Source organism: Pithys albifrons, chromosome 8 (assembly GCF_047495875.1).
Source record: "Pithys albifrons albifrons isolate INPA30051 chromosome 8, PitAlb_v1, whole genome shotgun sequence".
NCBI lineage: Eukaryota > Metazoa > Chordata > Aves > Passeriformes > Thamnophilidae > Pithys > Pithys albifrons.
This window is the reverse complement of record NC_092465.1, coordinates 29,400,044-29,417,345: the sequence shown is the minus strand read 5'-3', so window position 1 is coordinate 29,417,345 and position 17,302 is coordinate 29,400,044. Positions and strand designations below refer to the sequence as shown.

At 38.0% G+C, this 17,302-nt stretch overlaps 1 protein-coding gene across 1 annotated transcript; it reads right to left on the bottom strand.

Moving 5' to 3' along the window:
• Positions 1-206: 206 nt before the first annotated feature.
• Positions 207-16,700, bottom strand: BOLL (boule homolog, RNA binding protein). The gene is made up of 10 exons (XM_071562331.1): positions 16,572-16,700; positions 13,627-13,718; positions 11,435-11,489; positions 10,713-10,789; positions 7,557-7,683; positions 6,982-7,053; positions 6,268-6,315; positions 5,083-5,208; positions 3,564-3,664; positions 207-231 (listed from the first exon to the last, which is right to left on the bottom strand). The coding sequence occupies exons 1-10, from the start codon at positions 16,698-16,700 to the stop codon at positions 207-209; spliced, it is 852 nt and encodes a 283-aa protein (XP_071418432.1).
• Between the last annotated feature and the right edge of the window lie 602 nt (positions 16,701-17,302).

The window sequence follows — 17,302 nt, the reverse complement described above, 5'->3', positions numbered from 1 at the left end:
AATGCTGCAGACTGTGCTAGATCTGAGCACGTTTCATTATTCACCAATTCATAAATAGCAAACACTGCAATGAAGAAACTGACCCCAAGTTTTCCACAACTCGCAGCTGCCAGCTGGTGTGTTGGTGATGGATCTCAGCCACACAGGAAGGACTGGACAAGAAAAAAAATAAATGAGTACAGACAGACCAGAGCTACCTAAATGCTTTAATAGTGAATGCTCCATAGGGTTGTCAAGCAAAGAGGGAGAACATACAGATCAGAGAAAGCAAATGAAAAAACACTATACTGAAGTGAGAACAAACCAACAGAAGAGGAAAAAAGAGTTTGTAAAGACAGAACAGAATTAAAAAATGTGAGGAAAAAGCTTGCCACCTGCACCTTTCAATGTTCAAATCAAATTAGCAAATACAGTTCAGGTGGAGTTTAAAATAGCAGTTTTACAGGTAACAGACCTTGTTACAGCGAGTGACAAACCTCTTGGCAACCACATCATGACAACTGAAGTTTAGATTCACATTTCTTAGACTAACAAAACTTTAAACATTCTGTTTCACTGCATGTATATATGAAAAAATACTTACCTATAGAGAAAATATGTTGCCATATGTATTGTTTCAGATGGAATATCAGAGGCAGTACTAGTATAAAATTACTGTACTTTCCCCCCAGTGATTACACCAAACTGTTAGAAAAAACATGTATATACACATGCAAGTAGATATACACAAACATTTATAAACACACATGTATTTATATGTATTATACGCACAGAGAATACAGCTCTTACCTTATGACTCTTACAGAGAATACCAAGCTCAGCGAAATTTACACAACACTCACGACCAAAAGGCCGTGGTGCCAAAGACCATCATTCACCAGAACGATACAAATACACATGAACTATCCCCACAAATGACACTGTGTGATCTCGTACTGCCAATGTCAGCCAAAACATTCTGCTGGATACAGACTATGGGAACAGCAGCAACTCTGACAGATCAGAACCATGTCCACCCCCAACAGGTACACTGCAGCTCGAAAAGATGAGTAACAAAAGCCAAAAACATGAAACAAACCAAACCCCACGCACCTCCACATACCAGAACCTTTTACCCCTTTGCTCACTTGTTTGCAGACTACAGCTGTGCTGTTCAGCTCCTCAGGCCTCAGGGGTCTACCTCATACACACTACCAGGCCACTGCCTCAGAACTGAAGATAACCACCCAGAAAAATCAACATTTAATTTCCAGGTATTTCTCCTGGGTCTGAAACCAAAACCCACATATTTCAATTTTCTCCTCAAGTTTCCCCTGTTACTGTAGACTACACAGCTTTTACTACCAAACATCTCACACATATCCTCTAGGAGCATCCAAACATTAATCTCCATATCGGAGGATATGGAATCTGAAACATCCAGCAGAGATGAACAAACCTCATGCTTCCTAAAACACAAGTGTCACCTTGCAGCCTTTGAGAATGAATGTCAGCTTCATTCATTTTTGTAGATGAGAATATGTGAAGTCATGTGCACATGCTCATGAACCAAACATGCTATAATTGCCAAAAGAAATTAGCTTAAGTAAAATATAAGTGGTCATTAACAAACACATAATCACAGGGAGGGAAGTAGAACTTGATTTAAAATTGATCTTAAGTACACATTTTGAATCTAAAGGTAAGTCACAGTTGGAAGATGGGGAATGTTTTCTAATTTTCCTTTAGCACTATTAAAAATTTTGTACTATAAATAGCATTTTGTTGATGCAACTTAAGTGGTAAAACAGAAAGAGTGAAAAATAAATTAAGAGAACTGCCAGAACTGAAGCTTCTCTTGTTAACTGCTACTTGGTTTACATGATAAATTGACCAAGTTCTCTTTTTTATACACCAATAACAGCAATGGAAACAATGGCATCAAAAATTGTGGTTTTCTTCAGTTCATATTTAATACATTTTTTGTATGCTCCCCCTCGTGACTTCATAACTTATGACTGCAACGCACACTCTGTTTTGAGATGCATTTGAAAGCTGTAAGAAGTCTACAACTGCCAGAGGTACCTGGATCCTGGCTGTACCCCCCCTGCTCTCACCATATCACTTACAGCTCCCAGTATAAAGTGTATGTTTTTCTTCAGTGCAACCCCTAATGCAGTAGAGGCAATTAGCAGATTACCTTCAAGGTGAAGTCATTACTTTAGGCATGTGCTTTCTCCTACATGGCCACTACTTGGCAATTTTCAAGCAGCAGATACATTTGTTGTGGTATTTTAAGGAGACAACAGTCACTGGGCAGTCTGCTCAAACAGCTGGGGAGCAGGTGGCACTGACATAACCACCTGCTTAGCACAGAGCACTCTGCTGTCACCATTTGGGGTTTTTCCATCTTTACTGAGAGCTGAGCACTCTGATGGACACAATACAGCTGATCACATTTGCTGCATGTGAAATACATTCCAACTCCAAGTGAGCATGTGAAAAGATAACGTGAAACTTTAAAAGGAAAAGTTCTATTTTAGAACTATTAATTACTAGCAAACAAAGATACCTAAATAGAACTTAAGACCCAAGGACTATTTGGCATGACCTTGTAATGAATAAAAACATCAGAACTCAGTAAGTTTTTGTAAGCGTTTAACTGTATCTGTGAATCCACCCGAGACCTGAACAGAGCAGAGTTTCAAGACTTCTCAGCAAAGCTCCAAGACTGAGGACCCTGCAGGGCAGTTTATTCCAGGACAACACTTATGTTACAGCCCCCTCTACTGGAAATACTTAGCACATATTGTTACACAAGAGTGAATAAAACTCTTCAGGGAAAAGTAAAATAAAATAAAAATGTGAAAAATACAACATGGCTTTTATTCTACTCGTATTTAGTCTGCCACTGGCATCTGAGTGAGCATCTTTCACAGAAGAGTAAGTGCTGTAATATCACATATAACTACTGATAAGTTCAGATCTTTGTTATCAGGCAAATCAGTTTTGACATTATTTCATAGATAGTATGAACAGCCTTATTAATTTAGATAAAAGAACCTTAAGCTGGGAACCAAAAAAAAAACCCAACAACTTGTATTAGGCAACAAAATAATCGTATTTTTTTTAAAAAACCAGCCTCTCTGAATTGGAACTTCAGAGAACAAACACTAAGAGGTGACCACCTGGGACAGTTTTTCATGCTTCAGGTTTCAAACATCCCACCTTTCCTCAACATGAGGTTCAACCTAAGGCTGAAAGTAAAGACTTCAATGTCAAGACTGAGAGACAGAGACAAGGATTTGTAACCAAATGAGGTTCAACATTTTTTCTCAAAATACATTTTTCACTTGCAGTTCTCCTTGTGTCTCAATGTTAAAATAACTAGTCACGTATTTACTTCTTAGTTTGCCCAAATAATTCAAAATATGCTGTATATTCCCTGTAACAAACCTTCAAGTGAAGAAAAATTTCAGTTTCTCTGCAACATTTCCCATTTTCCTTATGTATGAATTGATTAATAACAGACTTTCCCCCATGTCCCTCTTCAGACAAGGGGACAGCACTAGTGCAGTGCTTGCTTTACCTGTCTTGGTTTGATACTCACAGCTGCAGGCATGGCTATGTGACTCTGGGCATAGGGCTGGTGATACACTGTTTGAACTCCATGATCAGAACACAGCTGGTATAAAAAAAACAAACCAAGCAATAAAAAGTTAGCATGAAAGCTGGTTTCATAATCTTATGTTTTTGCAAGCCTTTCACATGAGTTTAGAATCCTTAGAACTTCAAATTTTGGGCTAAGTTTATCTGAACTACTGACGTTTTAGAACCTAAAATTTCAATATTTAAGTTTTCCCCACTGTACCAAAGTTTGGTAAACTTCATTTATCTCAACCAATGTCACAAATCACTTTCCTTGACAGAAGTAGCAAATTTTCTACTACAATATCACTTCACTCAGCTTTGGCTGGAACAGTGTTTAAATTTGTAGATTAGCAGATTGAATTCCCAGCATTATCAGACTTATAAGATATTTACATACAAATAATACAGACTATTCTTGGAGTTTTACACCATTTGTCTGAAATTCCACACATTGCTTCCTTTAACAAGAACAAACTGCCTGCTTGTAAACTGAGAGCACTTTATATCCAAGTATTCCTTAACTATGGATTTTCCTAGTGCTCACAGATTTCAAATTTCTCTGCACAAGTTTATAACCAATTCAGGAACTGCTAAAGGTAAAATAGCAGCATCATTAATAGGACTATAATTATAAAATAAATAGCCAGATTTATGCACTTTCAAAACAGAAGAAAAACTCCAACAACCCAAGTCTTGTATTAATTCAGTATCTTTGCAGGAAAACTAAACTTTGGAATGTCAGAATTTTCCACTTAAGATACCTGAAATACCAGTTCAGGAACTTCTCTTGGCAATAAAACACTTGTTAACTTTTGAAACAATATGGGATTACTGTCTCAATTTCACAGGTATTTCAGCATCCCCACTCATGAGGAATGAATATTTTAGAGACATACCAATTAATATAAAATTAAAAATGTGTTGTAATTAAGTTTTTTTGTAGCCATTTATGAAGACATTGCCTTATTGTACTTTAAGAATCTCTTAAGTAGTATTGTAAATGCTACTGCTTGAGAAGCAAAAAAACTTGTAAACAAATTAGTCATTCAACCACTCAGTTAATTTGGATCATCACAATATGTAGAAAGAAGCTTCTCCTCGCACAGAGGAATTACCTCAGGAAACTACTGAAGATTACATGTATTGACCCAAACTGACTCCAAAGAATCTGGCTTTACTTATATATTACTTGCAAACAAAAAAAACCTGCCTAGTCCTATACTGCCTGTAATACACTTGTGACCTGCTAAAGTATTTCAGAATCAAAGCATCCTGGTAGAAAACTGGAAGAGAAACTGCAATCTGAGGACACCTGAAATTATTAAACAGCAGTGTAAGTACAGGAACAATTGACTTCAGTGCTCTGAACAGCTAGTGCTTAAATTAAAAGATTGTTTTCCAACTGCAGACAAACTTCTATTGTCAATAAACTCTTTACATTTTTAAAAATACCTCAGGAACTGCAGCTTCCATTAGGAGAGGTGGAGATATACATCCACCTTCCTGGGAAATTCCTACTGGCTGATAAAAGACTTCTGATGGTTGCAGATATAAGAGTGGAGGAGAAGAGGTAGGAGACTGAAATAAAACATATTAATAAATTACATGATTTAAGCACTATGAAGACCAAAGCTTATTTTACAGTCTTCTTTGCTACATATAAACAGAGATGAAGCTTTCAAAGAAAGCGTCCAATTCATCTTTGATAATGAAAGAAACTGAGGGGTAAGGGAATAGAAAGGTCAGGTGGTAGAAGAAAAAAACCATGGTCTTTAGTAATTTTTATATAGTTCAGATTTATTTGCATTTCAGAGAGCATCATTGGAGAAGTCATAAAACTTGTAAAATTGACACAATCTCCAGATCACAGAAACACTACACAGTTAAGTTTTGCCTTGCACAAGTGTTACTCTAGCAAAACAGCTATTTTTGTTTTAAAATAACCCTGTGGTGTTTTGGTAATTCAGCACCCTGATATCAAAGCAGCCGATTGATCCAGCAAAAGGGAACAGACCACAGCTGGATGAAGTTGGCTGCTACTGAAGTAATGAGGCCGCACTAAACAGTTCAACCTTAAGGGACTCGGTCCTTTCAGCTTCCAACTCTTCAGGTTTCTTGACTGTCAGGACTCACATACTAAGCTGCTCTGCCACAGAGATCACAAAACCAGTAATAAACTCTGCCTCCAGAATGACCAAGTTTGCAATTTCAAGTTCCTCCTCCTGTTTCAAGGGCCTGGGTCTAACTTCCCCCTACTTGTGTGTCTCTACATGCTTCTGTTAACAACACTTTGATGAATGTTGCAGTTACTACCAGTTAATTAGCTACTCAATACTAATTTCTTATATCAGGCAAAATTTGGCAGTTTTTACCTGCTTCTGACAACTTACTAGGTAATTTAACACAAACTTTTTGTCAAAGGGAAAGCAGAGGGCAAGATGCTCTCTTTAAGTAAAATTTGTACATGATGTTTCAATAGATGCTACTTTATGCCTTCTCCTCTATCAACAAATCTTGTCAATGCATTGCTGAATCACAGCAATGAACAGTGGGCAGTATCACTGTTAGGTAAGTGCCCCATACCTTTAAGCTGGGTGAAAAGTAATGGAAAAATGCTGCATCCAGAACTGTATTTACCTGTAGAACAGACCACTGCCACTGACTTGAAACACACTGTGTTGGTGCCTAAAATCAAACAAAAAGATATTACGAACCTGATTAAGAACATACACATACAACAGTAGAATTCCTAACACACTAGAATCACAACCATCTCAAATCTGTAATTAATTGTAAATTAAAAAGAAGAAATACAACTTCCATTAAGCTCCACAAAGTTCAGGAACATTGTTTTGTCTACATTCATTCAGACTCTGACTTGGCCATTTCATAAGCTTTAAAAAATGCTTAAATCAGACTCTCAACAGAGGCATTCAGACCACAGGGATCAATGGGCCCTGGTGGGAATGGGAAAATGTTGTAGCTATAAGGAAAAGAGTCTTTTACTATGAGGGGGATCAACCATTGGGAGAGGCTCTCCAGAAAGGCTGTGGAATCTCATCACTATTTAGACTCCTACTGGACAAGTACCCAAGAAATCTAATCTAACCAGTACTGCTTTGAACAGGAGTTTGGCTTGGATGATAAAAGGTTGGTACTAAGCCAGTTGTCTTGCAACACAAAAGAAAACTAATATATTATCATGCAGTTACATAAGTAAAATAAACGGTGTTTAAAGAGAGTAGTCAATGAAATGAAAATACATTTATTATCAGCTTTTACTTAATAAACAAACCTATGGCAGTGCTGCAAACAGCACTGCATGGCTGAAAACCATTTCCACACAGATACCTGATAATGGTAAGTAGCAGACTGATAAACCGGAGGTGCCACCATCACAGGGGAACTGGAAACAGAGCGGGACTTCAAAAGAAAAAACATTACAGGTCTTATGCAGCAGTTTCATAAATTGCCACTCCTCCTATTAGGCATAACCCTGGAATACTATAATGCTGAACCTCCCCTTCCTTTTGAAAACAGATTTACCAAGTGTTAACACTTCAGATTACTCAAAGCCACTGCTTCTAAGTGCTCATGTTAGAAGAAACAAAAATCTGACATATTCACTTAGTTCTTTCCAGAAATCACAAGGCCATTACTATCTAGAGATAGTGAAACAAAGCTGCTCCTGGTAAGGCCCAGGCTGATTATGAACTACCCTGTCCAATTGGTCACATCAAAGCAAAAGTCCCCTGCAGAAGCAAAATAAACTGAAGTGATATTTAAAAACCACAGTCTAAGATAAGGAAGCCATTTAATCATCTCGTATGAGGCACAGCTGAAGAAAGTGGGAGTATGAGGGAATTAAAACCACTACACTCATGCTGGTTCACAGAAAAGCATATATACCAAAATAAATTACTTACTGGCCATGGCTGCTGAACAGGAGAAACTTCAGATGTATGAAAATAAGCCACTCCGTTATGGTAAATGTATGGATATCCACTGGAAGTAGTTAAGTACATTGTACCAGGTTCTGGCGATACAGCAGCAGTTGTGTACATTGTACCAGTCTGTGGTGTTATAGAAGAACCTGGAATAAACATTTTAAAGCTTACTGACAAATAACCTTTATTTTTAAGATGTGTACATGATAGAAATAAGGGAAGATCATTTCTGAACTTCAGAGAAAGAAAACACTCAAAGGAAAAACATGGAGCAGTGTGCCTTGTGCCATGTGAATTCCCTCTGCAACACAAATCCATGAAGGCCAATGGTCGCAGGATGTACCCAGAGGTGAATGGGAAGGGCTGCAGAAGGTGACATGCATATAAGTTACTGAACACAGATATAACTCCAGGTACCAACAAATACACGTATTTTTCATCTCCAAATATCCAAAGGTAACTTGACATTGTAGGAGATTTTAATGGGTAACCTCCACATACTCATAGCTGGCTGAAACAAAATTCAAGCACTAAACCCCACAAAATTATTTCATTACAAGGTGGTTTCTCAACACACAAAGACTGTTTCTGTGGGGACACAAACTGGGAAAAGTAAAAAACTGGTTATGTAGATATCAGCAACAGGGACACTTCTCAGCAATGCTGTCACTCTTACAGAGGCCACAAGTCAGCATGGTCTGATCTCAAAGCAGAGATCCACCAGCACAGCTCTCTAACAGGTGCTGACCACAAGGGCTATTCAAATAAAAGGGTCTCTACCCTAAGCACAGGTTGTTTCTCTCTTTCAAGCACTGCATCTCAGATCACCTAAACTCTGTTCCTCTCTACATTTTTGGGGGCTAGGACAGGACTTTGTTTTTCCAAAGCTTTGTGTCAAACATGAAGACAAATTCTAGTTCGAAACATGGAGAGACTTCTGTGCAGTGGGAAGGGGGGAAGGAAAATTCTGTAACTGAAATGGAAGTCTTGGAATGACAAAGCATAACAAAGCACAGAAAAAAAAAATCGGGAAGAAGAAAATATAATGAAAATCAATAAGTAATTTTCAGTTTTCCATCTTGCCTTGCAAAGGTAAGTGCCCCCATGAAGTGCCATTATATGGACAGACAGAACACTGCAGAGATCACCAGTGCGCTCAGTGAAAGACCAAAAAGGGTCTCCCAGTGATTAAAGATCTTTTATTGATAGTAAGACTGACTAATTTCTAGAAAAGCCTGAAGACACCTGGATACAATACAACTGAAATATTATCCACAGACAGATGAGGCCAAGAGGCTTGTTATGGGAATGTTAAGCATATCCTAGAAAACCTAAAGGCTGTTCCAGCTGCAGAAAGCAATCTGGAGTAGCATGTTCTGATCTCAAATAAGGAGACCAACAGAATGCCATGGCCAACAATCCTGAATACTTCACTAACCAGAGTACATTGCACAAACTTTCTGACAGTGTTGACTAAGTCTTTGGCAATAAAAAAGGAAATCTGCATCCATCCCAGCACACTCACTGTGATGGAAAAAATACATTTCGATGCAGAGGAAAAGCAAACCACATGGCCCTCCCCAGCATGTTCAAAGCACTTGCTGCAAAATGCCCTACAATGGCAGAAGAGCTAAAAATAATTTTGCTTAATAGTATGGAAAACAAGCACTAGATTATATGTGGGTTCTAGAGGACAGCAACATAACAGTTATCTCTTTAATTCTCCTCAATATGACATAACCACAATTTTATAGCAATATTGCAATTCTAGGTATTCTGGCTTCATGTACCTAAGATGAGTTGTAGCAGAACAAAGTATCCCAGCAACTACTGTTAGACAGACTGAGCATGAGAGCCAACACCCTGAAATCAGTCCCTGGATGCCAGTGTGATCCTGTACCACAGAACTATCATAGGCATGAGACAGCAGAGATAGTCTAATAGGTCCACAGACAGATCTCAAAAGGACACAGCAGCTTTCTTCAAATTTAGGTGTTCTCCCCCCACCCCGTTCTCTCAGGTCTCAGAATTAAAACCCATAGACATGTTTCTTGTCTATCAATATACACATTCAGCACAAGAGTCAGAGGAAGGAAGCACCACAAGTCAGGCAACACAACTGAGAAATACAAGTCAAAGACAGAAAGGGAAAAAAAGCACAGAAAAAAAAGGGCATAAAACCTCTTGATGATGACTGAGCAAAGATCACACTGAATAATTTGTAGAGCAAACCAGACAAACAGTTGAAACAAAGCATTCCCTTTCCCCGGGCAAACAATATCCCAGACACTCACAGAAGGGAAAAGGGCATACCCAGGCACAAGGGGAGAGACAAGGCAGCACATTTCCCACCTTCAGCAAGCCTGTCTGCACCAACAGCACCAGTGTACATGTGAGCTACTTCTAACAGATAACCTGACAGAAACTAAAGGAAGCTTCAGAATTAAACCAACATTCTTCTGTATTGTCCTCAGACTGAAAATGACCAAAAGGATGGCCTTTTCCTACCTTCTCCAAAAGCTACCAGTGGACAGATTCCGAAATGAAGTTACAAAGCACTTTACTGCCTGCTGCACTTAGAAATCTGTTTTACATCTGACAAAAAGCCCTTACTGAGCAGTAGCTCACAGACCTTGTCTTAAAAGTTGGTGATTTATATCCTATGTTTTCAGTATCCATTCAGTGTCTCACAGCAAACAACTCAGGAATGGAATGGTGACTGCAGCCTCGGGGCTTCTACCAAAGAAAGCAAAATGCAAAGATCCTGATGGATTTTGATAACATAAATAAAATCAATGCAACTCAAGCACAGCCTGCTGCATCCTGCAGAACCTCTGAGGTCAGTCTAAATGTTTAGATTTAAGGTTCTGCTAGGCAATTTGAATTTCCATTGTTTGTACTTAGATAACCTTTTCCAATGAAGTAAACAAACAACATATTAAGAGTCATAAAAGAACCAAAAGACCATAAATCTATTTATTTGGACATTTCCACTGGCATGCAGTTACTTCCACTGCAAACTACTCTGAGCATATTCCATGCATGGCATTAATGCAGTGCAAGACCAGGCACATCTCAGTTAAAATTCCTGTAACACACAAAATACACAAATGTAAGTAAAAATACATACGAGCATTAGGACTCCGTAGTTGTTGTTTTCTTATTGCTGGACCAATATTCAATTTCTTATCCTTAAAATTGAGTTTTTTAGCCTAGAATTAAAGAAAGACATTATTTTATATGTCTGCCTAGGCATCTCAGAAATGAGAATCACAAGTAGACAAAGCATTTACTAAGTTTCACCCTCCCTTACTTTTTATTTACAAGGCATTTCAAAAGAACCCCAAAGCTACACTAACTCCTTTTCCACAGTAATGTAGCTTAGAGAGAAGCACTTGTACATGACACAGGATTCATCATTTGAGACTTCAAGCGAACCTAATTGTTACTAAAAAGAACTACAGCAGGTCTGACAAACATGTGAGAATAAAAGACAGCAGGTACCTTCTCGACTCCCCCCAAAAATCTTGACAGCAGTGGATTTTCTAGGAAAGTCAATGTTCTGAAGGATAAAGTTTTTATAACTCTGTACTTACTGTAAACCTCATACAGACCAAGAACATAAACTCTGGATGTCAAAGTCAAGAACAATACCATAAACAAGCAACTTCCTTCCCCAGTTCCAGAAGATCTCAGTGTAAGTCTTATCTCAGATCTCTTTAAAACATTTTATTAACTATAAGATCAAACTTACCAGATTTGCAAACTGCAAACAGAGGACCAGACAGCCCGAGCTACTTGTGACTAATATGAAATGAATTATTTAAGAGATTAACACAACAGGGATTATCACTTACATCTTGTAAAATCTTCTGTGCCTCTTCTTGGGTTTCAAAAGTAACAAAGCCATACCTAAATGAAAATCACAGAAGCCTCTAAAGTTCACATTTACAGACATTGCACATTCTTAGTCGATATACAGGAGTCACACATTACGTGTTAAACTAAGAGGTCAAAAAAACCATCATGGAAGTAAAGATTGCATGAACAACTGCATTCTTAGCACTTCTTACTATGTAGTAACATATCACGGCCCACATAGAAAGCTATTCTTGTCACTCAGCCTATGGCTTAAGTTCCTTAATTGCTGTGAAGCAAATATATTGATCTAAAGCTTTCACTGTTCATGGGTGACCAAGATGAGACACTCTGGATGTTTGGAGTTTTTTTCTTAAATTATTATCATACTATAAATTCATAGTATAGCTCCAAAGCGCTTCAGAACAATTGTGAATGCTCCACACTTCCACAAGCACTGTTCATTATTTTAAACTGAGTTGTTAGAAAAAGCAGCAATGCAGAGACAGTGTTCATCTGTGAATTATTCTTGTAATTCTTAACATGATTAGCATTAAAGAGCTCTGTGGTGATTACAGATGAAGCAATTCTTTTACTTTGTGACATGCTATGCCTTTCACCACACCTCTCTCAGCTGCTGCAGTAAAACAAACAGGCTTCCTACACCCAACTCCTGCTTTTCCAAACCCCCTCAGTTCATTCCCAGAGTAATTTAGGCCACTGAATGTGGCACTGCCTGTACAAAGTAATTTCTGATCATATATAACACACATGTAAAAACCAAAAACACCCACTCCCCAATCTGACTTCCTGAACTTCAATTTTTTTTTAAACTTTTAGTATTTTAGTATACATAATTTGTTAGGGTCATGGCTCATTTCTCAGAGTCAGATTTCAGATGATGCCAAGATGACCTTTGTCATTCCTGCCAGCAGACCAGATTTTGCAACACAAGCCATCTTTCTTTGTGAGCACTTTCCTGCTTATTTGAGTACAGAGGTTAAGTCTGACCAGCCATACTTTTAAATTTGTGGGCTTTTCTTGTATTTTCTTCTCTAAACAAACTTGGAAACATTGCCAAGTTCAAAAAACAAAAACTTTTCCTACATGGGACCTTACCTACAGACTTTACATTGTATAGACCATCTGGACAATAAACTAATACTCACAAACTTGTAAGTTTTATAAGCCACTTTTCAAGAAGAAGCAATGAAGCCTAAATGTGGATTTGCAAAGAAAACCCACCACCCTGTACAGCAATTACTTTCCAACATACTTACTGTGAGATGTATGTTGGCAATTACAACTGCCTAATTTTCATGGGTTATATGGACACACACACTGCAAGTCCCAGATATTTCTTGGAATTTCATAACAAGACAAGTGGGTTGCTGACAGATCCTGGACCAGGACCAACTCCACCATGTCATGCAAGTGCCCACTCCATGCCAAGATCTGCAGCTCTGTGTGAAACCTGCTGAGATGTGTTAAGGTCTGACAGCACTGAGAGGCTGTGGCTCAGGAGAGAACTTCACAAACTCCTTTATGCTTCAGCCTTCTCTCCACCCTTCTGTGGCAGTGCACTTTTATTTACATCACCATCCTCTGGGTTCTAGCAATAGTTTTACTATGCAATCTTAATCTTTCTCCAGGTTTGCTCTTCAGCATTCCTCTTACTGCTGAATTCCAGTATTATCCCTCTTTCCTGTAATCATGATTCATTGTCAGATTTGTCCCCTAATGCCCTTGTTCCAAAAGTCTTCACCCAAAATCTCAGTTACTGTCAGGCACTCCAGCACAATCAAGTCTATTTCACCTCTTTCATTTTTAGGCTTCTTTCCAAGCAGGTTTTCAGTAATAGAAATAAATGTATTTAATAACTAAATAACCATTTTAGGATAATCTACTTAAATAATTGTCATTAAGAAAACTCAGAAAAATTGAAAACTCTTCATTATGCACAGAGCTTCATCTTCTAAAAATTACTATAGTTTTAGTTGGGCAAGTTACAGAGACATTTATATGGAGCTGTTAAAGGGTAAGAACAGATTTTTGCAAAGAGGGATAAGCTGGGAGTATCACCAAAAGAATTAGTATTATGAGCTATGAAAAATAAATCAAATTTACTGGAGTCAGTCAGATTTCTGTTACATTTTCCATTTCCACAACACACTCATTCTACTATACCAACCCCTTTGAAACTCCAGCTCTGTCATTTATTATCTTCACTTCTCTCACACTGCCATACTGAGCAAAAAACTTCTTCAGGTCATTTTCATTAGTCTAGTAGAGTAAAATAAGAAAAAAATGAGAAAAGTTGGTTTGCATAGTTATTCAGTTAATATTTACCACAGGACTTTCAATGGACATACTTTGGATAAAGTTTGCTACTAATTAAAACCCTGGATACAGAGAAAAGAATGAACAAGTATGAGCCTCACAGCCTGTTTAATTATAATTAATTGCATTTATTATTGAGTAATAACAGTGGAAAGTCATTAAAACTCCTCTTTAGTGGATTATGTAACAACCATCCTTTTACAGCTGAGACCACTAAAGCAGGTTTAGTTTCTGTGAATTATGTCCTGGAGCAGTTTACAGTATGAAAATTCAAAACTGTATTTTCAGGCTTCAAAACAGCAGAGTACAAAAGTTTCCATATAGAGGCCACATACATGAAAAAAATTCCCAGTAAATCACAATGATACAGTGGTCAAATCACTGAATAAACCATGGTCCCTTTTTCTGAAGTAGTTTTAACTTGACTCTGCAAATATGTACAGGCACACTATAGGAACTCTGCACTGTAAGTCAAGTAAGAAAATGGAGCATGGTCTAAACCAGCTTGGAAGACACTGCTCCTTCCTGAGTACACAGGGAGCAAGCCAAGCTTCAACATAAAGGCACATCTGAACTACACAAGCACCCACCCACCCCTTCTATGAATCTTTCTTTACAACATAACCTTGTATCACACATGGTGCCCTGAACACCATATTTTAGATTTTCAGGTTTTGTTCTACCTGATCCTTGGTTAACAGCACATCTAACACTGAAGAGGCAGTTACAAGCATCCATCATTCAGCTGTGCTTTCCTTCACGTAAAGTGGCAGTAAAGGTACTTCTGGTATAAGTGAATCACTTTTATTAATTGTATGTATACAAATTATTAAATCTTCTCCAGCACATCAAAGGTTTATCTGTCTCACCCAAGACTGAAACTGATTGGTGCCCAAAGTGTCATAGACAGACATGAGGGGTTGCTACACAAGACTATAAACTTGGGAAGGCAAAGGGAAATAAGAAGGAAACACTTTTCTAAGATAGACAATAAAATCTGCAGGTATGTGTACAAAACATGGTATCAAGGATCTTACCAGAAACACCTTCAGGACTTGGCTTTTCTGGATTACAAGACAATGGCCCTTGTCAGACTCTGAATAGGTGAAGGCTCAGCATTAGCCTGAGACAGCCCACACCACGGGAGAGCCTCAGACCAAGAGAAAAACATTCCCAACCCTCACTTCTCCTACTGAATTGTTTCTCTAAACTTAAGAAGCCAGATGTTCACTCTTATGAACAGAACAACTGCCATAGCGATGGTCCAGCTGGCAGTGCCTGGCAAAATTATAAAAGAGCTTGCAGGAAAGCAAATAAGTTTTTGTTGATTAAGTGTCTCCCTTTACCACAACAATAAAGTGAATAGCTTTCATATACCCCCAGCTGAACTGAGTAAGACCTTTGGGGTAAAAAACCCCAACAAAACTCAGTACTTTCTGCTGTAAGATTCAAAACAGAAAACAATTCCAGACTGACATAAACCCTATGATTTGATCAGAAACTTAAGACTGATATAAAGAGCCACAGCAAATGAAAGAGTAGCTAAAATGTTTATAGAGGTTTCCTCTATTTCCTCTTCCCCCCAAAATTGCATCTTCTTTATGCTTCCAAACATGCTTAAACTCTATTGAAAATGAGATTAATTTTGAAGTATCAGCAACTGAACCAAGAAATCAAGAAACCCCTCAAAATGAACAGTAACTAGGATAATTAACAAGAATTTTGATATCTTAGGCAGAAAAGGGTTTTAACCTCTGAAATTGCAGTAAAAATAGAATAGAGCAAGAGAACTCTTTTTATACCTCCAGTAATTTGCTTACTATTAGTGCAAAAAGCTCCTGCACCTCTTTGATAAAGCCTAAATATCCTGAGGGCCTTGTACAACATCTCTTGAATTATGAACACCTCTATTTGAATCATCTCAGCCAAATGAGTTGGATGATCCTGGATTCTCTCACATTTGTAATGCAAAATAGTCTGAGTGAATTGTAAATTCTTGTTCCTCTTCAAATGAGTAGGCACTGAAAAGATCCTCAGCCTAGGAGGATTAGGCAGAGAAAATACTCTTGGTAGGAACAAAGCAACAGCCAAGCAGACCAAGCATGTTTTGCAAAAGTCAATGGTTTAATCCATTATCTAAAGTAGGAACAACAAAAAAAGAGTGGCTGGTACACAGATCTGGTGAGTATCTTGTCACCAATGCTGAAAGTGACTAACAGTGTATGGGTTGCTCAATATTCGCTGCTGTTTGAGGGTTTTAGGGAATACACAAAAGCACAGGCATTCTAAGAATTAATAGCAGTAGTACAGATTAACCAGAAAAGTTTTCATATTTGTTTTAAAAACAAACACTTGTCTTCGAGAAAATTACTATGGCAAGTAAGGAATATTTGCACTGCAGCTTCTTTCTCAGAACAGGAAGAGAAGTGCTGGAGGAACTAAAGCTCCTGACATTTGCCTTGTTAGCCCTGTGACACACTGTGACAGTTTGTTGAATGACACTCAGTATTATGCCCAAAACCAACTTCTACATACTTTTCTACCACAAGCTCTACTGATGACAAGAGCTGTCTGAAGATCTGCCATGCCAAAATATTCCAGCACTGCAGGGTACTGAGTCAGCTTCGCAGGACAACAGTGTAAATCAAGGCTTAAAGCTTTATTCTCTATTACTGATTTGGATACTGCAGCAAAGGGCACTTACCACCTAATCAAATACACACAATTGTCTCCTTTTCCAGTTGATTTTTGTAGGGTTATAATGATCATTTAACAGCAAAAATAGGAAAAAAATACCTTAAAATCAATTCCTCCCACAAAGACACGATTTGGAGTGACTGTTCCGAACCTTGGAGAACCGATCAGGTTATTTATCTGCACTGGGGACACGGCGCTGGCACACGAAGGTAGAGGGTCTGTTTGCATCTGATCAGTCGCCTGCTGATTGAAAGAAAATATTTTCACAATCTTACTTGTTATTTGTCAGAAAGTGAAACAATTCTCTACAGACAACATATAGAGAATTTTTTGGAGAGCACAGCAAATGCTGAACAACTAAACATTAACCATCTATTTTTATTCAGAATGCACCTCAGTGTTTAAACATAAGCAATTCAGTAACAGAGTGACTACGGTCTGAAATTCAATGTTTAACACTTTTCCAAATTAGACATTTGGGGCCTAATCGATTGTTCTTGGTTCAATTGGCACTGCACTCTGACAAATGAATTTCAAGTTATGAATTCTATTTCAGAAATTATTTTCTCTCTTATTAGAAGCTGTTATTTTAAACCTACATAGAATGGACATTTATAACAATCTGTGCTCTCAGACACATCTACAAAATTCTGACTTTTGCAATAGCTTCTGGATGATTTTCCAAGTGCCAAGCACTCATAATTCAACCACATAAAAACAACAAGTTCTGCATAACTGATGAGAACAGCTCTTGACGATGACTCTTTAATTCAAAATGCTCTCAGCCTACAAACACAGCACACAGTGGCCTAAACAATGCAGCTTGATTC